This window comes from Culex pipiens, chromosome 3 (genome assembly GCF_016801865.2).
Source record: "Culex pipiens pallens isolate TS chromosome 3, TS_CPP_V2, whole genome shotgun sequence".
In the NCBI taxonomy this organism is placed as follows: Eukaryota; Metazoa; Arthropoda; class Insecta; order Diptera; family Culicidae; genus Culex; species Culex pipiens.
The window spans coordinates 21,279,370-21,304,896 of record NC_068939.1 but is presented as its reverse complement, the minus strand read 5'-3'; the positions used below and the strand labels follow the sequence as shown (position 1 = coordinate 21,304,896).

The 25,527-nt window shown below is 38.9% G+C and overlaps 1 protein-coding gene across 5 annotated transcripts in view; it reads right to left on the bottom strand.

Moving 5' to 3' along the window:
• Positions 1-488: 488 nt before the first annotated feature.
• Positions 489-25,527, bottom strand: part of LOC120412867 (tyrosine 3-monooxygenase) — a 55,378-nt gene continuing 30,339 nt past the window's right edge. Inside the window, exons 1-8 of one of the 5 annotated variants that reach the window (XM_039573496.2) lie at positions 14,875-15,468; positions 9,858-9,969; positions 9,623-9,670; positions 9,004-9,069; positions 6,555-7,044; positions 6,145-6,477; positions 4,668-4,794; positions 489-2,382 (exon numbers count right to left, since the gene is read on the bottom strand). In XM_039573496.2, the coding sequence (XP_039429430.1) occupies positions 1,981-2,382; positions 4,668-4,794; positions 6,145-6,477; positions 6,555-7,044; positions 9,004-9,069; positions 9,623-9,670; positions 9,858-9,969; positions 14,875-14,937 (1,641 nt within the window). In that variant the 5' untranslated portion in view covers positions 14,938-15,468 and the 3' untranslated portion in view covers positions 489-1,980. Of the gene's footprint in view, positions 2,383-4,667; positions 4,795-6,144; positions 6,478-6,554; positions 7,045-9,003; positions 9,070-9,622; positions 9,671-9,857; positions 9,970-14,874; positions 15,469-25,527 lie in introns of those variants that run through there. The other 4 variants (XM_039573494.2, XM_039573495.2, XM_039573498.2 and 1 more) reach the window with 4 other exon arrangements.

The window sequence follows — 25,527 nt, the reverse complement described above, 5'->3', positions numbered from 1 at the left end:
TTCGATTTGTCCAGCTTTAAATAGGGTTCAGGTCCACAATAACTTATCACTGACTAGAATTGTCTTTGCAGCCACAAGACTTTCCTATTGTATTGTGCGTGAGAACGTTAATTATGCCACAGAAATGAAAAACTTCGTTTTTTTTTGCTTAACCACTTTATTTCGTAATTTTTTCCATCCACACAATGGCTCAACAATCAGCGTAAATGATTCGTTTTGTTTTATTTCTACACATGTTTTCATCTTTTTTGTTTTCTAGGGATGGTATACGTTTGTAAACAGTTTTGCTTTTCATTTCACTCTTGAGCATTTTTATTTCAACTATAGCAACACTGGCAGGACGACCGAAAGAGCATTTTGAGATTTTTAGCGAAGATCAACCGAAACTTGTTTGATTTCTTTTATGGCAAGACAGTGACAAAAAGGGTGTGATTTTGGAAGGGGACTGGGGGGGTGTTGAGTGAGATAGATAGAGAAAACAAAGTGGGTTTGGTTTTTGTTTTTTTTTTCTTTTCTACTGATTATTTGACTCAATCTTGATTCTTTACATCATTCGTTTTGTTCACTTGCTGTCACTTATTACACAAAATCAATCGTCAGGATAAAATAACGCTCATCTTAAAATCTTATACAATATCGCAGACACATACGTTTTTTGTTTTTCAAGTTTTTTTTCTCTTCCTTATCTTTTGCTCACAATAGATAGATACATACAAGTTGTTTGCTTTTGACACCTACTGATAGTTTGCTGTTTTTTTGTTTAGCTGATAGTATAGTAGCAAATTTTTTTCACTTTTGTCATGTTTTGCGTGATGTTGTGTGTGTGTGTGTTTTTTGGGAGTTGTGTGTGAGTGCTTAGCTATAAATATAAATACAATATATTTTGCTTTACAAAAAAATAAAATAAAAAAAAACAAACATGAGATTAATGACAGTCGAGGAATGTTCGTTGCAGGCTGGCTGTTTGTTTCTTCTTTTTTTTTTCTTCAGCTTGATCTTTAAAACACACACGTGGCCCTCGCACGCGCACACTGTCGTCCTGCAGCGTGACCCGCCCTTTTGAGAGGCCTTTTGGGGAGGGGCGTCCGGCTTGCGGTACCACGCGGGATGGTGGTTTGTCAAAGGAAGCAGTCACTCTTCCGTAGCTGTGACGGGCGTGGTCTTGGGACCGGAGTCCCCCTTCGGGCCCCCTAGTCAGGAAGATCGCGCAGGTTTTGGCTAGGTGTGTGTGTGTGTGCGTGTGAGGTATGTGTAGGTGACAATTGTTTCGTTGTAGGGGGAGAAAAACATAAAAGAGAAGAAGCTGCAACACGTTCTAGCTCAGAAAAAAAAATTAAAAATGGAATAATTTAAATGGTATTACGCGCTAATTTAAATAGTAAATAATACTTAAATTACGATCTCTTTAAATAAAAGATAGGCTTTTCGTATAAAACAATATTCCTACTCCTACAATGAACGATACGTGCGGTTGTTGTGTGTACAAATAGGGAACAGTGAGCAAGGGTGAGGGGGGAGTGTAGCGCTTGAAGACAGACACCTTCCGAGGTTCCGAAAGGGGGTTGGGCGAGGCCCGGTTTTGTTGGAACTTGGTTGAAACTTCGCTTTGGGTAGTACAAATTTACACACTCAGAACGCGAAATTTTGATCGAATTCCAAAAGTTGGGCCTGAAAGTGTTTCGAGACATCCCCGTTCAACAGGGATGGTGGTCGGTTCTGCTTCGACGGTGCGTTCATATTCTCCGGATAATATGAACGAAAGCTGTGTGCCACGATTGGGTGGTGGGGTCTTGATGGATGAGTGCGCTCCCCTAGCGTCCCAGGGGGTGTAGCAATACTGTTGTAGTCCTGTTTGCAGTTTTTGGCTGATCGCGTAAGGTTGTGTTGTTGGAATAGTTTGTTAGAGGTGAGAAATATTGTCGTTTTTTCTTCGTCGTTGGTTTCGCGTCTATCTCTTCTCCATTTTTATCTGTTTTTTTCTTAGCAGAACGGTTGTCGCAGCTTGGCGATCGCGTTCGTCAGGTGCAGGATTTCGGTGTTGAGCTGTGACACCAGGGTGTCGAGCTTGTCGACGGAGTCGAGCACCTCGACGCGCTCGGTGTGGGGGTTGAAGCGCACCTCGAACGGCCGCGACATGGTCGACACCCAGCGCCGGAACTTCTCCTTGGCGTCCTCGAAGCTCTCGGCGACGTAGTAGATCGGCTGGTACTCCTGGTCCTGGTAGGGCTGGACGGCCGTGCTGGCCGGCTCGAACGCGCGGTGCTCGGGCTTGTCGCTGATGGCGTGCAGCAGCTCGCCGTACGCCGACAGCAGCCCGGCGCCGTAAGCCTTGACCTCGTTGTTCTCCTTGCACAGGCCGAACTCCACGGTGAACCAGTAGACCTGCAAGGACAAAGAAGATTTTGTTAATGTTAATCATAATTTTCGACGAAACGACCCTTTCGGCGAACCAACCAACTCGACGACCACCCTAGTGGAAAATCCGGTACAACAGCTGTAAATCACCCCGCGCACGACTCATGAATACCCGATTAACCTAGTGACCAAGTCGCCGCCGAGACGTTGCTGAGCAGGAGGTCAGCAACCGGCTCTCAGCCGGCGCGGCGTTTAGCCGTTCAAAGTCAAGTGCACGAGAGTGTATGTTGCGTGATGGCGTTTGGCATTTTTTTTTTGCGTGTGTGCTTTGGTACGCATGTTTTGATGTTTTGAAGTTGCGGTAATTGGGCGCGCAGCGGGTCATTTGGCCGAAAACGGTGAAGAAGCGGGCTGGTGGAGTTCATTGTACTTTTATGAGCTTTGGGAGATCTGAGGTTTGAAACAGTTTTTTTTTAATTTAAGTGGACAATCAACAGAAACTTAATATAAAGAGTTGTGCTGAAGAAAGAAAATAAGCCATTTCACCGAAAATTTAAAGAAGATTTGTTCGGAAGTATTCAACGGTGAAACTAGACCATTTTACTGAAATTTGAATAGCAGAATACTTCTGATTTAGAAAAAAAAGGACACAAAGGGCTACTTAACCGAATTGCAAGCCATTTCATCGAATTAGAAGAGAAGAGTTGGTTTGATGTTAAAAATGCACAAATCAATTTTACTAAAATTGGATGAGCAAAATTTTTCCGATCTCAAAAGGAACAAGCCATTTCACCGAAATTAACAAAAAAAAGGGGCAAAGTTGAGCAATTTCACCGAATAAAAAATTGTTCTTCGGACTTTGTAGAGACTTAATGTAAAGAGTTGTTCTAAAGTAGGAAAATAGGTCATTTCACCGAAAATTTGAAAAGATTTGATCTGAAAATTTAAGTGGCACAAAAAGACCTTTCTACTGAAGCTTGATGACCACAACTATTCGAAAATTAAGAAAATGGCTCATATAGCAATTTTACTGAAATTCAGGCCATTTCATTGAAATAGAAGAGACGAGTTGGTTTGAAGTTGAAAATGCAGAAAAATGCAGTTAAGCTAAAATTGTATGAGCAAAATTATTCCGAATTCAAAAGGAACAGGCCATTTCTCCAAAATTGAAGAAGAAAGGGCACAGTTAAGCCATTCCACCGAAAAAAAATGAGAAGAATTGTTTTGACTATAATTTGATGAGCAGAGTTATTCCGAGAAGGGACATTCAGCCGTTTCACCGAAACTCACAGTGGAAAGTACTTTTGAAGAATAAAGGCCACAGTTGAGCCATTTCACCGAAAAAAATGAGAAGAATTGTTTTGATTAAAATTTTATCAGCAGATTTATTCCGGGATAAACAATCAGCCGTTTCACCGAAACTCACAGTGAAAAGTAATTTTGAAGAGTAAAAGGCACAGTTCACCGAAAAAAATAAGTTGAGTTGTTTTGGCTAAACATTGATGAGCAGAGTTATTCTGGGAAGAAACATTCAGTTGTTTAACGAATTTCACAGTTAAAAGTGATTTTGAAGAATAAAGGGCACAGTTGAGCCATTTCACCGAAAAAAAATTAGAAGAGTTGTTTTGTCTAAAATTTGATGAGCAGAGCTATTCCAGGGAGAAACATTAAGCCGTTTTACCGAAACTCACAGTTTAAAGTAATTTTGAAGAAGGAAGGGCATAGTTGAGCCATTTCACCGAAAAAAATGAGACGATTTGTTTTGACTTGAATTTTATGAGCAGATTGTTTCGACGAAGGAAAATTAAGCCGTTTTACAAAAACTTATAGTGAAAAGTAATTTTAAAGAAAAAAAATGCAAAGTTGAGCCATTTCACCGAAAACATGAGAGAAAAAATATTTTAACTTGAATTTAACGAGCAGAGTTATTCCGAGAAGGATTATTCAGCCGTTTCACCGAAACTCACAAAGAAAAGTAATTTTTAATTCAGTTGAGCCATTTCACCGAAAAATCATGTGCAGAGTTATTAAGGCACAAAAAGGTCATGTATTGTTTTCTAGAACGCTGCGTAGCTCACTGTTGAACCTCCTTGACCACTCGGCCCTCGTCAGTTACATCCATTACCCGAAAAGCAACCGCAACGGATGCCATTCATCAAATCAACACACTCAACTCTCATCTCATTCGGATGAAAACGCTTTTCATCTTGTAAACGGATTTCCACCTCAAGGTGGCGGTGGCGGGGTAGGTCGTCGAAAAGTGGTTCGCTGTTACAACCCACTTTAAGGGTGGTTGGCCAAGAGCAACTTACCGTCGATAGCTTTTCGATTTCCTCATCCGACGCTCCCAGCGAGGCTAATCCGATTTCTTGCGAGAACTGCGCAAAGCTCGGGTCCGCCAGCAGTGGCATGTGGCCCAGCAGCTCGTGGATGCAATCGCTGAAAGGAAACAAAAAAATGGAGAAATTTAATATTTTTGCGAGAAAAAAACGTTGAGGGGATTTTTTTCCCCCGAGGGACCGGAGATCAGCTTTGATTGGGCCTGGGAAATCGGTTTTCCCCTTCGGGGAACGCGACTAACACAATTAGTGCATCGATTTCGAGCGGGACGAGCCATTTTGCGCAAAGTGCGACTAACGATGAACTAATTGAGTTTTGTATCCCTTTTGACGAACAATGTGTTGACAGACCGAGTTGGGACTTTTCCCAGAGGAATGAGCAATTATGCGTCCTGCCTTCCAACGTTCACTTGTTGCTTGCCTCAAGTCATTTCTCCGTCAGCTCTCCCGGAAGCTTGAACTTTCACCTCCCACCCCACTAGCTCACAACACATCAAAAGCTGGGTAAGAGACCGTTTCCGTTAAAATCATTTTATTCTATTATTTCGCCTTTTTGTGTGACTTGTCGGCTAGGTCGCAAATGGAGTGTGTACCGTCGGGGGGTGCCCACTTGGGCCGTTTCACCGAATGTTGGATTCAGTTGAAATGAGATGTTTGAATGGAAGCAATCATGGAAGAAGTTTGAAGGGCCATTTCTCCGAAAAATTACTAAATTCTAATTTGAAACTCATTCGATTCGAATGCAGTTGAAGGCAATGGGACATTTCATCGAAAATTCGAACTAAAAGAGCATTTTATGATGATTGAGCGAAAAAGGTCATTTCACCGAAAATTGAACAACATTTTATCGTGATTCTCATTCGATTCTTAACAGTTAAGGGAAATGGGCCATTTTATCGAAAATTTTAACTAGAAGATCCTTTCGTGATGTTTGAACAAAAAAGGCCGTTTCACCGAAAAATGTTATCGTGAAGCTCACTCGAGTCTAATTAAATTTAGGGCAATGGGTCATTTCATCAAAAATTGAACTTAGAGAGCTTTTCGAGATCATTGACTAAATAAGCCATTTCACCGAAAAAGTACCAACATTTGGTCCCACGACGGTCCATCGCTCACTCCCGCTAGCACAGAGGCAAAAGTGAGCAACCACTTCCTTCTGCTCCAGAGTCCGGAAAAAGTCGTCGGAAAAGTCGCCACAGAACGACGAATATGAATGGGAACACCCAAGCAATCATAACGCGCTTTCTTCTCCCATTTTCCGACTCAAGTCGCGGCGTATTAGCTTTTCTCTCAGGACTGTGACGTCAACGAAGCTTTGCCACAATACGGCCATAAATTGGTGTCCCACCCCCCGGTCGGATCGCAACGGATGATGGGATTAAAAGCATTTCTCGTGGGAAATCCCTCGCAGATTTTTTTTTAACAAAAGGGGAGCGCGGTCAATACTTACGGTTCGGGGGTGTGGTAGGGCGAGTTGATGTGTCGCACGTACTGCGTGCTCTGGAAGATGCGGAACGCGAGCGAGGCCAGGAAGTCGCGGGCGGTCAGCAGACCGGCGGCCGGTCGCAGCGTGAAGCCGGTGTTCTTGCGCAGGAAGTCGCTCATCTCCTGCAGCTGCGGGATGCGCCCGTTCACGAAGATCTTCTCCTCCTCGAGCTTGTGGAACACGGCCACGTACTCGGAGCAGGCGTGCTTCTGCATCAGGTCCTTGACGCGGGCGAACACCGCCGACCAGGTCTTGTTCTCGGTTTCGGTGTAGTTGATGTGCGGGATGGGGTCTCCGCTAATAGGAGGGAAGAAAAGGTCGTCGGTTAGTTCTTGAAGTTCCTCGAGCTATGGTGGCGAAAAGGGGTCACTCACTACTTGTAGCTGAATGCGATCTCGGCGATCTCCTTTCGGCGAGCGCGGTACACCTGGTCGGCGAATCCGGGATGGTTCATGTCCAGGTCCGGTTCGTACTTGGTCATCAGGTGGTTGCAGTTATCCAACTCGGAGGCGTGCTTCGGGAACCACGGCGCCTTCACGTTCACGGTGTTGTTCTCGGCCAGCACGGCCACACTGCCGAACGAGGCCGTCTGCCGCAGGGAGCGGATCAGCTGGAGCAGGTTGGCGCGGGCCATGTCGACCTTGATCAGCACGTCGAACATGACGCCGTCGGAGCGCGACTGGCGCGACTCCAGGTGCACGACGGTACCGTGGAACGTCTCGACCGCCTTCAGGATACGTCCGAGGGAGCCCATGCCGTCGCGCAGATGGACCACGACCGCGGCACGGACCACCTCCTTTTCGGCCTCGGGCGACTCGGAAGCGGCATTCTGGAGTACCACCTCCTCCTCGGTGAGGCCAGCGTCTGTAACGGGAAAAAGAGGAGGGTCATTTCACCGAAAACTGTGTTCCTGACTGAAACTCCTCAACATTTGTAATATGCTCCACAATCTATAGTCAAACAGATCTGTAAGCATATAAAATGGGTCGTTTTACCGAAAACTGTGTTCCTTGAAACTTCTTAACATTTGTAATATTTGCTATCAAAATTTGATACCTTTCAGTGCTCAGATTGAAACAGATCTGTGAGCTCTAGAAAGTGGGTCATTTCACCGAAAACTGTATTTCTTACTAAAATTCCCCAACATTTGTTAAATTTGATACCTTTCAATTCTCTACACAATACAGAAATTTAATCAGATTTGTGAGCTCTTGAAATGGGTCGTTTCACCGAAAAGTTTCAAAATAAGAGACAATTCATGTTTTGAGTTAAATTTCTTGAAAGTCATTGTTTAAAACTCTGTACAATATCCGGATCACAAATGATTTGAGAGATCCTGAAAATGGGTCGTTTCACCGAAAACTCCTTAACATTTGTAATATTTGCTATCAAAATTTGATACCTTTCAATGCTTAGATTAATATAGATCTGTGAGCTCTTGAAAGTGGGTCTAAATAGAATTCAAACAAGTTGTAACTCACTGTACTTTATCCGGATCATAATTTTTTTAAAGACTTTGAAAACGGGTCGTTTCACCGAAAAGTGTTGATATAAGAGAAACAGTGAAAATTTAAGGTTGCAACTCTTCCAAAAATTATTTATTAAAATATTAAAACAGAACTGTTACAGTGACATTTGAAAAATGTTTGAGTTACTAATTTGAAGGAAAACGACCAAGTCTTATTAAATGGGTCATTTCACCGAATCATACAATTTTCTTTAAATAAGGCGATCAAAATTTGACAAAAATTACTCAACTTTTAGAAATTTTGGTTCAACAGTGACAACTGAAGATTCAATTTTGTCTATGCTAGTATATCATAATCGCAAAAAAAAACAAATCATTTTTTTTTGGGAAATCCGCAAAATGGGTCATTTCACCGAAAAGTGCTCAAAAGTGAGAAAAAAGCAAGTTCTAGGTTGGAACTAAACAGAACTGTTATATTGACATTTGGAAGCTTTGAAAATCATTCCTGTATTGAGAAATAAGGCCGTCTCATTAAATGGGTCATTTCACCGAATCAATAAATTACCTTAACTAAATTGATCAAATGCGTATTTTTTTTCAAATTTTCACGCTTAAAAATGGTCGCGCTCCCCTCGGCAAAGCCGACATCATCCGTCATAACTTATGACCCCTTTGCGCTAGAACGCAGTCACCAAGTCAAAGAAAGAGTGTAGCAACGATCTCAAACCCCTTTCTAAGCTCGGGAATTAGATTCAATGAATCCTAGGCGGCGAGCATTTGTGGGCGTGTGTGGGAACTTTCATTCATCGAAAGAACCGAGAAAAGCTCTTTGGCGTTTTGGAACCGGAAGAAAAAGTGATACATTTGCGCGACGGGGGAAGGGGGTGAGGACGATTTTCCTCGACCCATTACACGCTTGATGGGGTGACGATTTGCGGCGATGGTCGTGGCTTTTGTGTGGAATTATGGTGGGGAAAAGTGTTTCTTAAAGAACTGAGCGATTTTTGAGATTTTGAGGGGGTTGAAATTGTCGGGTTATGGAACGACCTAAGTTTTGAACTCGATCAATATCGAGTACGTTTTGATTGAAATTCATTACGCTTGAACAGGAGGCTTGCCCGAGGGCCAAATTACCGTTAGAAATGTTGAGGACATCAATTTGAACACCACCATTGACTACAGGGGAGTTCGTAGAGTATTTAACCTACAAAGTCGCCTGTAAACTTAGGTAGTGCTTTGTTTGATGTCCCCATGGTTCCAAATGATTGAAGGGACCTTAAACTGTCAAATTTTGCGTGAAGATCTTAAAGATTGATTTCCTGAATGTCTCATCCAACTTACTAACTAAAACTTACCGGTTTCATCGTCCTGAGCGCCGTTGGATACAATCTCCTCCGGATCGTACGGAAGATCGTCAACTGCTTCAAAGCACAACACCAAGCCAACAACAACAATGCAGGTAGGGGTGTGTACGTGCAAAGGGGGCGGGGAGGGAAACCAAAAAATAAAAGCAAATAAAAAAACAGAACCAAAATCAGTAAAACGACTAAATAAAACATACCAAAGGGGGTGGAAATGTGCAAGCAACGAAACAGCAGCAACAACAGCTCAAGCTTGAAAAAGGGAAATGTGGCAATCGAATTTTTTGAACAACTTAAAGTTGCCCAACTCGTTAAAGGATGCAATAAAGCTCAGCGAACCTCAACGGAGGCGCAAATCTAGGATCGTAACAAAAAAAAAAAACTCGAGTGGAAGGCACAACTCAAACGTGTTGTCGGAAGTAAACGCGCGCACGCGACCCTGGCCGGCGATCAACCGAAACCGAGTTCAAGTTTAGAACACCGCGATCACTTCTAGCGCTTGGAGGTCAACCCCGGGCAAGGATCATTAATCCTACGATCGTGTCGTGGTTGCTGTTCCTGGTTTCGCTGGTTGGCTGCTTGATTTCAGGTGGGGGGACAACTTTCAAATTACCTTGTGGATGCTGGTCTGGGACCTGTTGGACTTCCAAACTGTCGGAATCTGCGAACGCCGATCGTCGAAGGTTACACCGGGATAAATTATAAGTTGGAGGGGGATGGGGGGAAAAAAGAACAAAAGTAAAACCGAAAAATTTAATGACTACAATTACCACAGAAAAAAAAACACACGTAACGCGTGTACGTTATCTACAGCGGGGAGGTGACATTGATCAGGTTGAACTACTTACCGTTGGCCTTGACTCGGGCCTCGTCTAGAACGGTCTGCTTGGTCTGCTTGACGACGATGGTCTCGAAACGGGCGTCGTCAACCAGAGAACGGCGCCGGGATGGGTATCCGTTCTGTGGAGAAGGGAAAAGGCGAAGGTTAGCGGCGTTATCGAAGAGTTGGTCCGTGATCTTGGCGTTGAACTCGATGGAAAGCAATTTGTGAAGTCTACCATGATATAAATTAGGCTTCTGGAGGTCCCTACAACACTTTTGAACTTGATTGCCGTAACTCGCGTTCCAGAGACTAACTGGAACCTCGATCGAGCAAATGAACGTTCGGGCGAAGCCCGTCAACTGCCAGCACTCGATATTGATCGAGTTCAAAAACGACTGTTTGCAAACAGAATCCCTCCCCCTCTAAGTTCTACATCGCAGCGTTGAAGACCTGCTCAATGCAAACGACTTGCGCTACTTGGCTTCAACTCGCGGGGCCACACACGTGTGTGTGCCTCTAACGACGAGTCCTCCAAAAGTGGACATTTCCAGTCGCGCGCGCACTGCGCGCACGATGCATTTTATAGCCCTACCGCAGCAAGTTCTAGCGCGTTTCTTCGCGACAACTTTCGGCGAAACGACCCTTTCGACGAGTTGATCCACACTCCCGCTGCAGGTTGCGAAAACTGGCAACGCCAGCATTGTCCGCGGCTATAAACAGAGACCATGGCGCGTTGCACCATCCGTCCGTACGCGGACAAGACCACTTGGTCGGATCGCTGCTCTAGTTTTGCGGGCGAACCGCGCGGGAGTTCAACGCGGAAGTGTCCTTCACCGCTCAATTAGAGCACACACGATTTATGTGGTCAAGAGTTGCGGTCGAGCGATCGCGTGTGTGTCGAATCGATTCCGAATCCATGTCCTGGTGCAGGGTTTATCGCCGGAACGGCGCGTTGCGGTTGACCAACGTCCAAGAACAACCTGTCGAATTTAGTTTGGGAAATCCCCGAAACCCGTTTTGGGATCGCCGATAACCGGCCGCGGAGGCGTCAAGTTCAAGCTCGCCAGCCGACATGCTCGAACTGCGTCGTTAGCTGGCCGGTGTTATTGACATTGAAATCGGAACAAACTCTACCTGTATGCGAGTACATAACACAGACCCGGTCGTCGCCGTTCGCGCGCTGAAAAGGCAGTTTTACAGCGGCGGTCTTGTAAACGAGGAATGTGTAACCTGCCCCAAGATCGCTGATCATCATCGTTCGTCGTCGTCACCGACGACGACTTCAACGACGTTCTACACAGCTCCAGAGGAGGCGCTCATTACCGTCAAGGACTGCGCACCTGGTTTTTGTGCCACCTCATCGGTTCTAACTGCGACAGGTTCGATCACTTGTCCAAATTCAATGCCAACGTCAACGTGAGTTCAGCGGACCTGTTTTGCGGGGGGACCTTGCACGAGTTACGCGCCGGGGTGAAAGGAGTGTCCGCCAGAGCAGGAACAAACAGTGCCAAAGTGACGTGACAAAGCTACCTTGTTTGCGGAGTTGATGGAGATCTTTGGGGATGCGTGGCCGACTCCATTAGGGGATGTCTAGCGTTGCTACTTGTTTGTTCTGAAGAAAGATCGTGACTCACTCGACGAAGTGACCCAGAATCGCTGCAGGATCAGCTTGATCTTGAACAGATCACTGAACTAAATGCTGCCGCGTTTCCGTGCGGTAGCAACGCCGCGCGGTAGCGCTAATTTCCATACATTAGCTCGTTTTGTACGGTGGCGGTTGCGGCACGCGATCATGTTTGCATGTCCGTGGGAAACCGGCGATCGCAACTTAAGGTGCAGCGCGATCTGCTCAAGTGTGTTGTTGATCGAACCTCTCCAATCGATTTGGATCAACGGCGATTAGCTCACTTCTTTTCATTATTTTAAGCTATTGCGCGCCAAACTGGCCATGAAGCCGCGCTGGAAGATCTGGAACTCGTTAATTGATACCACAACCACTCGGATCTCCGGGAATCCGCTGCGGTTGTTGCACAGTCGCGTGATTATATAAAGTTCGACATTGTAGCGAAGATTATGATCTCGCAAGTGTCTCGCGTGTTCAACAGGTGCGCACCGGAGAACAAAGGAAATAGTTTCGCTTTTTTTTCGCGAGTCGGGACTGGGGAGGGAGGGGGTTGGGTTCTGATCTGGACCTCCGCGAGAACCGAGTGTTGATTAATGAGTCGCGTTTGATCGGGCGATCGCGCAGCGATCGAGTAGGAAGTAGTTTGCGGTCAGCGAATTCTTTTGTTGCGCGCATACACACACACTCACACTTAGGTGTTAACTTCACCTTCCTCTCTCCCCCCTGTGTGATATCTAAGTGGCTTAGATCGGAGCCCTTAGGAGGGTTGAGATTGGAGAAAGGGAATTTTCCGCGGAAATTGTGAATGGGAGCGCGATCTTGGTGGAGAGTGATCAACTCTAATGGAATTCTACTTCCAGTAATTGAATGCCAAATTGAGAGTGATTGGTGATTGATAGGGTTAATTGATCCTATTAGTGGAATTAGACAGATTTGTAGTAATTTCTAGCGACAGTCATAATTGAGAAATTCTTTCAAATCAGCGGTTTGTGAAATCACATATATTAAATTTGAATTAAATTTAATTTTAGATATATTTTTTTGTATCTTCAGATTGTTAAAAAAAACTTTCAGAAGCCAATACGGCTACTTAACTATAATTAATCAATTTGTTGAATTATTTCCAATATAACGACAAACAAATGAAGTTGCACTTAATGAATCTCCAATTGGTTACTACTTTAGAAATAACCTTAATACTAACAAAATATGTCATTTTTCACGAAAACAAAACTTCATGAATCTTTGTGAAAAATAACAGTTCAATTCCTTTAAAAAAAAACTCGCTTGGAATATTTCTTATTACAAATTGCAAATTTCACGGGGATCTTGATTTTAGAACGCTAAATTTCAAGGGATTTCCACGGAACATAAAATATGTTAAAAGAACCATAATTTAACTGTCTTGTCTAGCCAAAATGATCAAAATTACTTGAATCTCCTTCGACATTTAGCCCAATGGAAATATTTAAAAAAGTTTTAATTTTCCTTTATAAAAAAAACATTTCAAATTGATCAGAAAACAAAAAAAAAATCAAATATATTCATTTTTTTAGATTTTTGAAATCTTTTAGCATAAAAAGAACAGAAATAATAAGTTCCAATGATTCTTCAAACCAAAAATTTGATAATTTCAGCAGGAACATCATCAAAAATCGTAAAAATTAAACAGGACTCAGAAATAATTTGAAATGTTCCAAAAAATGCTGACTTTAAAGATCAAAAATATTATTAGTAAGAAAACTTAATCATTTATTCTTGACTAAACCAAGTAAGAATGTTTTTATTTCTAATTACAGAGAATGAAAAAATGATTTAAATTAGTAAATTATCCAAGAAAAGCTAAAAATTCTAGGGATTTGTTTTTCTATTAATTAATTTCACGTAAATATTCAAATTCAACGAATTTCACGCTGACCATGAAATCGTGAATACTCACTAACTCTATTCATAAGCCAAAAAGAATGTATCAAAAATGAAATTTGAAGCAAATTGATCATTTAATAGCTGTAATTTTAGTAAATGAACTTATGAAATAAAACTGTATCTTGACTGTCTATTGATTGAGTTCAAATTTCCTTTTCGGTAAAGAAGTATTTAATTTGAAACTGTACTTTGTTGACAAAATAGGTCACAAAGTTTTATATTTTCTAACCTAAAACAAAAACAAATTTTAAAATATTCAAAACTATGACTTTAGGCACTTTTGGACTTTGAATTTCCTTTTCAGTAAAAAGCTTGAAAAATTGTAAGCAATTAAGATTTTTTGTTCACTTTTTTTTTATTCATGCCAAATCATTTTGAATTACATTTTTTAGATTTGTATAATTTGCAGTTTTTGATCCTCAATTTGAGGACCTCAAATCAAAATCTTCAAAGTTACTTATAATGTCATAAACTTGTGATTTTCGTAAAAATCATTTTAATTTGATTGTTATTTGGTTGAAAATTTAATTTTTAAATAATCTTATTTTTAAACAAATCTGTGTCTTTCTCAATTACTAGAATTCAAAATTCCTTTTCAGTAAAAAGGTATGAAATTTGTTAGCAAGTAAGTTAATTTTTTTTAGTTTTTGATTTTTGATTTATGCCAAGCCATTAAGAAATGCTTTTCCACATTTTGATAATCTGTATTTTTTAAATGTTTGGAATTAAATGAATAAAAATCATCAAATCAATTGATAATGCCATAAGGTTAAGAATTATTTAAAATTATTTTTAATTAATTCATTTTCTTTTGATTTTAATTTTAGTCACAGTTAGTCACAAAATATAATATTTGATGTATTGTTCAATTTCAAATTGAGTCTTCAAAATATATAAATTCAAAAATGTGCAATTTTTATAACAAAACTGTGTCTTCATCTATTACAGGAATTTAAATTTCTTTTCCGGTAAAAATGGTAATGAATTTGTAAGTTTTTAGTTTTTTTTTGCGTTTTGTGCTGAGTTTATGATTTATGCCAAATAATTAAATCCTTTGTCACATTTTTACAATTAGCAATTTTTTGATTCTCAAACAGTAAATTAATCAAAATAACTTATAATTTCGCAAGCTTGTGGTTTTTCAAAATAAGAATAGTACATTTTCAACCTTTTTTTTGAATAAAATTCCTGGTTTGAAATATTTAAATTTTTAAGGAAAGACTCGCAAAATGTAATATTTGCAAGTTTTTCAATTCAAAATTGAGTCACTAAAATTAATTAACTATAGAAAGTTCAATGTCAAAAAATCAAAATTTAACACTGAAATAAACTTTTTACACATTTTTTACAAATTCACATAACTTAGTTAGACAATGAAATCACTTTGCTGAGAAAAAAAAACCGTTTTGAATTTTAAGAATTTTTACTCATGTTCCCCAACTTCACTAAACTTCACCAAACTTCACACTAGCATCTCCCCCACGATATTTACCTCAATGCTGTACGACTTCTTGATGGCGAACATTTCGCGGTTCTTCTGGGCAGCGGCAATCATTTTTGCGTATGTGTGTTGTGTGTTGATTTAAACTTGTTGCTGCTGGTACAAGATCTTGAAGATGAAGCACTTCAAACTTTTTGTTTAACACTTTTTTGCCTCTTTTATTTTCAAAACGCGCTGAAATGTTCCTTTCGAGTTGCTACTTTTTTAACGCTAGCTGACTCGTTTGTTTTCCTTCGGTTTTGCAAAGTACGCGCCTTTCACACTTGTTATTTCAGAAACAACAACACTTGCGAAATTGCTGAAGGGGGAGGGCGGCTCGTGCTCGTCTAATTCGCTCGCAGATGAATATCCTTGATTGGCGTTGATTGACCACGGGGCTGTGACTGGGGAGCTCCGTTTGTCCGACCAAAAAAATCACTTAAATTCACTGCTGGTTGAAACTTCCTTCAATGTTGAAGGGACGTTTTGTAACTTTGTTTTAGTTTTCAGTACAACTGCTTCAAAACTCCTTTGAGCGAGCGATAATTACGAACTACAGCTTCTTCCTCTGTGTTACTTTGCAAAAAGCAAGCAAACCAATGAATGCATGATACGTTTAGCTCGCTATCAGTTTAAATACCTGCCAGGTGCCGACGGGCCACCGAGGCCCCTCTACCGGGCGTGACACCGCCGGTGTCGCGCGACACGCTCGGAGAGCCCAAAGTCGCGCCGCGCGCTCTCGCGCGCGCAAACTCCTAGAACGTTCTGCGGGTGCCCCAGCACGTGATGCCTTCGCGCGCGACTCAAACTTCAAAACAATCAACAAACTGACCAACCAACTGACCGACCACTTGTTGCGCGCGACGCGCGCTCTGCAACACTTTTGTTGTCGCACGCAACACACTCGCTCTCTCTCGCGTTGCTTCGGTCTCGGTTCTCTCTCGCGGCGGTGGCACTTGTTTTGCCGATTTTCGCCAATTCTCTACCCGAATGTGTGTGTGTGTGTTGTGTTTTTGGGGGGCTGCTGCTTTTCTTTCGCACATGGGAAATTACGTGGTCGTGTCGCCCTCTGCCGCGGGACCTCCGAAGGAAGGGGAGTGTGGAGAAAAATGGGAATTTCCAGGTCGCAAAATTGTGCGCGCGTGGTTTGAACAACGTGGTTGACCTCTAGTCATGGTTTTGGAGGGGATGACCGTGCGTGCAGGCACTTTAAAACCATGTGGGGTAATACCCAGATTGGGGGATCACCTTTAGGGAATTGACGTCAAATGGCAGTGTGTGATGGGAGAAATTTTCGAACGGTTTGAGAGTGGGTGGTCATGAGAAGACAATTAAAACCATTTTTGGTGACTTGCAGATTTTCGCGTGATTACGAGTTTGAGTATGGATATTCCAAACATTCGGTTGGTATCTCTTTATATTGATTTGATGGCTGCAACCAATTTACGTACGCCAGTTCTAAAATGTTTAATCTGCACTGCTTTGATTAAGAGAGGTTTTATCTTCAAAACTGCTCTAAGTAATAATTAAATAAAAAAAAAAAAGAATTGTGGCCGAAATGGCGGTGATAAAATATGGAAAAATACATTCAACTCAAAAAAATTATCCTTTTCTAAGAAATATTTGAATAATCGAATTTCGGATAATCGAAGCTTCGGATATACGAGTGTGGACTATATTACAGCTTCGCAATTCAATAACATAGACAATTAAATAAGCTTGGTGTAATCTAACCTTAGGATTTCTCCAGGATAGCTTCGAAAGATTGGCTGACTGCGTTTGATTAGATTAGATTAGATAAAAATAGATTTATTAAATGAAATTGCTTATAAACTATTTCAAATATTGGCAATGACAAGATTTTTATTCATAATATCCATACAAAGAAGTTAATAAAATAATAAAGAGGTAAAACTTTGCTAAACATTTTCATAATAAAAACGTTTCTTAATCCACCGATGATGGTTTGTGCCTTCCTCACAATTATGTACATATTTGTTTCTGTAGTAAGAATGTCAAACCTACAAATTTTATCTAAATTTTACTTCTTACAACATATCTACATGGAGTATGGGGTCTAGAATCCCAAAAATCATTGGACGTAATATTAGAACAACACCTACCGGGAGTTTCAAATCAACAAAATCCCGGGAGCCAGATCTCCGGATAGATCCGAACAACTTTTTCATCAAAATATTTGAGATCCGGCCTCTAAAATGTGTACAAATGACACTTAGGTGCTCATAACTTTTGATAGGGTTATCAGATCTTCAATCTTTTGGGCTTGTTGGAAAGGTCTTTTGATTACCTATCCAACAATGGGTCGCATGATAGATCCGGACAACTTTTTTATCAACATATTTGAGATCCGGCCTCTAAAAAGTGTACAAATGACACTAAAGTGCTCATAACTTTTGATAGGGTTATCAGATCTTCAATGTTTTGGGCTCAATAGAAAGGTCTTTCAAATACCTTTTTAAAAATGTATGATGTTTTCTTACAAAAACCACCCTTTTTACAATCTTTCAAACTTTAGCCAGAATCGTTTTTTTAGCATAACTTTTGAAATACTAAACAAAACGGCCCAAATCGGTTCAGCCAGTCCGGAGATAATCGAGTGCACGGACTTACAGACATACACACGCACAGACATTTGCTCAGAATTTGATTCTGAGTCGATAGGTATACGTGAAGGTAGGTCAACGAGGTCGAATTAAGAAGTTCATTTTTCGAGTGATTTTATAGCCTTTCCTTAGTAAGGTGAGGAAGGCAAAACATTCTAGCATTTTAAATACATCCAGTTTTAAAACGTAACAAAGTTTTTGTAGTCATTTTAACAAAAAAGAAAAAAAATAAAAAAAATTAAAAACTAATTATATCTATTCATAGTGAATAATTTCAAGGTATTGGAAAAATGCAGTCTGCTTTTCGTTCAATTTAAACTCATTTCTATTGAAAAAATCATGGCTATTAAGATTTTATCTCCAGCGCCACCGATTTACGTTTCGTTGCTGAGTCATGGCATTAGCATTTAAATAGGCCTGTTAATAAAGTTTTTTTTGTAATTGTTGAATTTAAAAAATAAAACTGCTACATATTGAAATGCAAATTTTAAGTTTTATAATCTGTACCACTTCTTAATCTGATTTAACTTTCGCACTACTATTTAACTTAGAATTTTGTAAACTAATGATCAAGTATGTTTTCTTTTACCCCGAGCAGACGGAAATAACTTGGGAATAACATTTTTTGGTATTAGAAAATACTAGGTCAATAACATTTTTTGTTATTTATTACATGATTTGTTATTCGCCGTTATGATTTTTTTGTTATTGGATTGTTATTGTAATAACAAATTTATAACATTTTGAGTTATTTTTCGAACAAATCTTTGTTATTCTTTTTTGTTATTTTAACAACTAATCCGATCATCCCAGTAACAGTTGGAGTTATTTTTCCATAACAAAAAATGTTATTCCAAAGTTGTTTTGGCTTATCACCAATATCAGACCAATAACAAATTTTGTTATAATAACATAAATTGTTATTAAACTCTTATGCGAAAATGGATTTTGCAAGAATATTCCATAACGCTTTTTGTTATTTTAACAGTATTTGTTATTGAAATGGCATGAATTTTGTTATTACCGTCTGCCCGGGACAGCCATAATACATAAAAATTTGGCTATGATTTACAGCTGAAACGAATTTCAAAACTTTGGTGTGAGCTTCAAATGATCCTTTATAACTTTATCATTCATCAAAGAAACGAAATTTATTCGAATTGAATTGAATGTAGGTACTTATGATTGTCAAACAACTGAGCCTTATATTCATTACATACAGTCATGCCTCGGTTTAGCACACCATATGGGGAATGCAAAACCGAGGCGTGCATAACTGAAGCACAGAGCTTGACAAAAAAAGAAAATACGCAAAATTTTGGAAATACTCAAAATTTTCACAAAACTACGAATTTTTGAAAAAATACTCCAAATTGCAGTTTTTTACAATATGGGTCGGGATTTTTTCATACGTTTTGATAGTTAGAACAGATGTTTTTGATAATTCTCAAATTTTACTAAAATTTACGTTTTTACGAAAAATAATCAAAATTTCAGTTTTTTACAATAAAGGTTTCAAATGATAAGGATTTTTTCATACACTTTGAAAGTTATAACGCAAACGTTTAAAGATAATATTTTTTTTGAAGAACTACATATTTTCGTGAAAAAAAATCAGGTTTTTTTCATACATTTTGATGGTTATGATCATTTGATGTCAAAATTGTAAGAACAAAATTTTGTATTTTTTTCTAAAATACGTAGTTTTGTGAAAAATTTTAATATCTTCAGAAAAAAATTCAATATTTCAATATGTATAAAAAAAATCCCGATCATTTGATACCCATTTTGCAAAAAAAAAACTGAAATTTTTAGTACTTTTTCGAGAATACGTGGTTTAGTGAAATTTTCAAAAACTTGTGGTATTACTTTCAAAATTTATGAAAAACCCCGACCATTTTGTACCCTTATTGTGAACAACTGATTTTGTTTTGTATTTTTTATAATTTTTTTTGAGTATTTATAAAAAATGTTAATACTTTCGAAATGTATCAACAAATCCTGATAATTTGATACCCATGTCGTTGAAAACTTAAATTTGGAGTATTTTTCGAAAAAAGGCACTGGGAAGTGCAAAACCGGGGCATGACTGTGGCTCAAAATATGGTTCGTAATTAAAAGTGTTTTGGTTTTTAATAATACTAGTTAATAATTCAGTACTTACATTGCGCCCATATGAAGTTTTATTGAATTTATTTAAAGTGACCAAAATAGTGCAGCTGGCATTTAGCCACGTAACAATTATTTTACTGTCAACAGGTGTACTGATGAATTGCAAAACAGTTACGGCAGGTATATTTTCATAGCAGTATATTTAGCTCAGATATGAAATGTTTATTCACGTTATTCAAAGTGCACGGCTTTTGCTTGTATGTTTGCTACAAGAAGAAGTTGCGTTGTTTTGATTAAACCGGGTTTCCTAATTAAAGTTAATATTTTGGATAAGATTTTTTTCACCTTAATTCGACGTTTTTTTTGCTTTCCTGTTTCGATTTAAAAATTAACATCATGTTATCATCATGTTGTTGTGGTTGTTGTTATCATCATGTTGTTGTTGTTGCATTGCAACCCAAGTATTAAAATGTTTCAGGAGGCCTACACGAGTTTTTCAAGACAGTTACAGCATAAAAATTTGGACCCCAACAGGTAAAACTTGAAAGCTTATAAAAGCTCATAATAAAAATTGATGGTCTGAAAAAAAAAAACAAAACACGACAAAGGAAAAGAAAAAGTAGAAAAAATGGTTCAAAAATAACTTAAGTTGGCTTACTCAAACCAGGGAAAAACAACCTACAAAAAAATGACTTCAGAGGTTCAATCAAGCTTTAGTTTTTGTTTAGGTTCATTCTTTTATAATAATTTAATAGTTACAAATTGTACTTTAAAAAGGTCTGGAATTGATAATAAAAATCAGTTATTTCAGTTGTTCAATTATAATCTTTAAGCAAGGTGGTTAAAATTTAGTTTTAAATCTTTGTTCCTCATTCTTTTAAAATTACTTATAAAACCAGAGTACAAAATAATTCATTCATAATTCATTGGTAAAACGGATAAAATCAATCGTTGACTAATTAAATTTTATAGCGTTTTTCTTGTTGAGGGTCTGATAAAAATTATACTAGCCTTTTTGATTTTTAACAAATTATGCAATGTTTTGTCATGGATATTTAAAGAATAAATTTTGAATCTTTTCAAAGATTTTTGACAGAATTGCGATAAATAGCAACATTTTGAATAAAGAAATAGTTGGCCCATTTCAACCCAATGCCCCCTTTCCAAATAATATTGTATCTTGTAATTCGCACTGACATTGTCATCGTCTGTCTACCTCCTTGTCCTCCTCCCGACTAGTCATCACGACTCCCTCTGTCATAATCGGTCCGCCCTCCTTCCCAAGCCCAAGTCCCGCCGCGCCGGCGGTCCCAACAAAATGTATCCAAATCAGAACTGCCTGCCAGGGTCTGGTTGACGCACTCTTGCCAACCGTCGTCGTCGTCGCAACACATTTAGTCGTGCTTGTTGCTTAGCCGCCCTCTCTGCTGCTCTCTGTTTGTTGCCGTGGCTGTTTCATCGTTTCTTCGTGTGTTGCCTCTCGGGGCTGTGACGACGCACCTCATTTGGGATAACAAGTTCGCCGGGGAAACACCGCGCGTGGCTCGTCAACGGTCTGCTCGTTTCTTTCTGTTTTGGCTTTGGTTTCTGCTGGAGGAATCACCTGAGTCTGGTCTGGATTTGTGCTCGCTTTGTGCGTCACTTTGAGCTGGAGACTGGTTCGGGATTTCCACCAGGAGAGGTGTTGTAGCGCCGGAAATAGCTCTCGAAACAGGTCGAAGAACTTCCGGCGGAATCGCACCAGCTTTGTTCGGTTGAAAGACGAGAACGATCCAGGTAACAGGTGGCTCCACCAAAACACCGTGCAAAGTCGAAGGTCGACCGGCCGTCTGGATCAGGGACGAGCGGGCAAAATATTGCCCCAGACGGGCACTAAAGTATAGTCACCAACAAGTCTAGTCCCCGCAAACGAGCCAAAACACTTTCGAGTGCCATTCGAGATGTCCTTCGAGTTAAGTCGCGGCGAATTAAAGAATGCAGAGAACAGAACGGAAACGAGTCCTGGTGGGAGAACGTCGTGAACGAACCTACTGTTCTTTTATTTTTTGCTGATTTTTCAATGTCACGTCACCAAATTGGGGGACAGTTATGCGGCAAAAAAGGGGTGTGCTCAACAGTGCAAAGTACAATTGTGGAGTAGAACAGATCGGCGAGAATCTTATGAAAGTAGAACTTTGCGCGTTCTTCGGGGAGCGCGAACTCGTTCCACAGGTTCCACTGCTTTGAATAGTTCGTTAATTGATGCCTGAACAGATCGGATCAGTGACTGGTAACTGGCGTGCAAGTTATTTTTTTTTCTCTCGCGTAATGGTGGCCAATGAGGTTGAAAACAACAGAATAAAGTCTGGAATTAGCACTTATCATTTAATTTGTTCATAAAACATGCTCTTTAGATCACTTTTAGCGATTATGTAAACCTTTAATCTTGTAGTTGTGCTTTTAAAGGGGTTTTTTTTAAACATAATACTAGTTTGCAAATCATGTTTTTCTTAGCATGAGTCGTAGAGGCTTTTTGGATAAATATGATGACTGCTGAAAAATATAGTTTTGCAACGAATTGCAACAAACTATTCTTGTTTTTCCAAATGTGTCCAAGTGTGTTGACAACAAAAAACTAATGCAGGATCGTAATGCAGCACTGAAATGGGTGCTGAAAAGTTGAACTTTTCAGCACTTGTTTTGAAAAGGAACACTTTTCAACATTTTTTTTAATTTAAAAGATTCATTGACTAAAACAGAATCACTTTAAAAAAAAATCTGCTGAAAAGTTCTACTTTTCAGAAATAAAATGGATGCTGAAAACTTGAACTTTAAGCACTTGTATTTTAAATTTTTTTTTTCAACTTAAACTGTGGATTCACTAAATACATGGACAATTTCATTCAATGGGAGTTTTCGGAGTTGCACAAAAATTGGTATGGAACTCGTTGCAAAACTTATTTTTTTTTCAGCATTTGTCGTATTTATTCAGCTCGTTGGGTAAATGCACGACTCGTGCTGAAAAACCATCCTTTTTCAAACTGGTTGCATAAACTACTATTTCAGCATCATTGTTTTTGGTTATGATAAGTACGCCATAGAATGACAGAAAAGATAAGTATTTTTAAAACGGAATTGCAATTAACAACATTGTTAAAAAAGCAAAACAAAATGATTTTTTTCTGTTCAAAATTTGCAAAATATAAAAATATGTATATTTTTCCGAATTGTGGTCTTAGAATTCAAAAAATAGAAAGCAAAAAAATTACGTTTAAATTTTGTTATTTTAACCTATAAATCTGTAAGTAAAGTATTTGTTAAATTATTTGGTAATTTTTTAACTCTTTTTTATTTAAATATTCGAGAACAAAAAATGACATACTTTCAAGAGCTTGATTAAAAGTTACTCCGATCAAATGTTAGAAATTATTTTAAATGAATGAACAAAACCAAAAAATATAGAAATTTTGTGTAAGTTTTGTATCAAAATTGTTATGCCTCAAAAAACATTACCATCAAGGGAGACTATAAATAATTTTGTAAGCATTTTATATACAACAGTCATGACCCCACATTTTGACATTTTTTTTTTGGCTGAAGACACTTATATTTTCAATTAAATGAAAAATAAAAATATTTATTTGAAAAATAATAATTCAGATGATCCAATGTCAATTTTGATTGAAGCAATGGAATTTAATGAAAATTAGAAAATTTTATGCTTTTTAGGACAAATTAAACTTTAAAAATATACCTGCAACGATTTGAGGCCGTTTCAAATATGTTCAAGCTTTTTATGCATCAATCGGACAAATAATCAAATTTCATTTTTTGTTTTGGTTTCGTTTATTTTGTTTTTTTTTTTATTTTTATTTTTTTTGCCCACCACACTTCCCCATACCAAAGAGCTCAATTTGAGCCCCCTGGTTATGGACTCCCCGGATAAACGAAAACTATATGAATTCTAGTGAGGACCTTAAAACAACCTTATGATTTATGGTCACCATTTGTAATAATGTTATTTGGCGGACCTTGATAACTATTTGGCAAATGGTCACCATAAGTAATACAGTTATTTTAATGTTTGTAATGGTAAACAATTTTCTTGATGACTTTAAAAAACTATTTGAGGATGTTTACTCAAATGGTTACCCTAAACTATAAGGTGATTTTTAAGTTCAAATGGTTCATATTGATTCACGATTACCATATAGAAACATTAAATACCCATTTGAAAAATAGTTAGAATTTGCAAAAAAGCGTTTACCAAATTTGACTAAGTTTTGTTTTCAAATGAAAGAATCAAACTTTTTTGTCTGTAGCTTCATAAGGGGTTGGGTTTGTGCTGGAGTCGGATTTGGGAAACTTCCGGAACAAAATTTTGTCTGATTAAGTTGCCGGAAAAGTGTACGATCTACTCAACGATGGTGGGGCTGATAAAAGCGAAGAATTACAACTTTGGCGGAGAGTTTGTGAACCATATGGTAAAGGCATTCACTTTACGGTGAAGTGTTCGTCGTACAGCTGCACCAGTAGTACCAAATTATGTGGACATCATTTGGCTTACTTGGCCCTGGATTTTACCCACATTTGAGCTGCCAAAGAAAGCCAATCCGAAGTTTACCAATTTTAATTGACAGAATCTAAACCAACAAAAAGAGAAAACAAACGAAGGAGCTCAAGAACAAAAAGGCTCGAAAATGTCGGTTCCTTTTGATGCGCTACAATTCCTTTGAGTTTCGTTGACGATTCAATTTTAAGCATATCATGTTTGTGATAATTGTTACTTTATTTCGAAACATTTTTCAACAGTTGATAAATTTGGATTCACGGCATATTTGCGAGAGCAGGTAACGAGCGTAGCGAGAGAAGAGAAACGAAAGAGCGCACCAGGCAGAATATTATTACTCTGCTTTGCGCGCTCTCTCGTTTCATTTCTCTCGCTATGCTCGTTACCTGCACTCGTTGCAGGCTGGCGCAGGCAAAAACAGTCTGAAGTGAAACGTTTGTGCGGCTGGTTGTTGTCTACGTTTTGTGCGCAGGTATAATTTTCAAACAAATCATTTGATTTACCAGACTTTGTTTTCATTTTTCTTGTTGATCATTTCAGCGCCGTGGAGAACTTGAAACAACGGAACAGCTGGTGCTGGAGGATTCGGCGGCAGCCGACCGACAAAACAAAATCGAAGCGAACGCACGATTGGCATTAATCAAGGAAATCATTTGAATCATCAGATAAGTACACGTATTTGAATGTTACATTCTACTCGATACTTTGTGATTTTTTTTTTCTTATTTTTTTTCAGGTTTGGACGACTTTGGCAGTATGATCAACCGAACAGAATCGGCAATCAACTAGAATTAAAGCCAAAAAAGTTTTAATATTATTGTTGTGAACCATCCGTCAAAAAGTGAACAATTCTGTAGAAATTAGGTAGGTAAAACATGCTAGAAAAACTATTAAAAACCATTTGAAAACTATTTCTCAAATAGTGGAACCGGGAGAAAATTATAGAATTAACCTTAAATAACTATATGAAAACTATTTCTATAATAGTAGCGCTCGGTAAAAATAGCAAGAAAAACCCTAAAAAACCATTTACGAACCATTTGTAAAACAGTAGCAGCAAGGTTAAAAATTGTAAGAAAAACCTTAAAATACCATTTAAAAACCATTTCTGAAACAGTAAAAACCGGAGGAAAAAGGTCGCTTCCACGCGAAAATTAACATTATTTTTACCATTACACAAATGGTAATCTGACGAAACGTTGTTCGTAGATTTTTAAGGTTACCGTTGCTAACCACCCTCATCTCAGATGGTCGAACTTTATGAAAAATGGTTGGGTACCATTTCCGATATGGTATTTTTAAGGTTTTCTTACCATTTTTTAAATAGTGGTTATGATCTCTGAAATGGTGAGAAAACCATTTAACAAAAAGTTTTTTTAA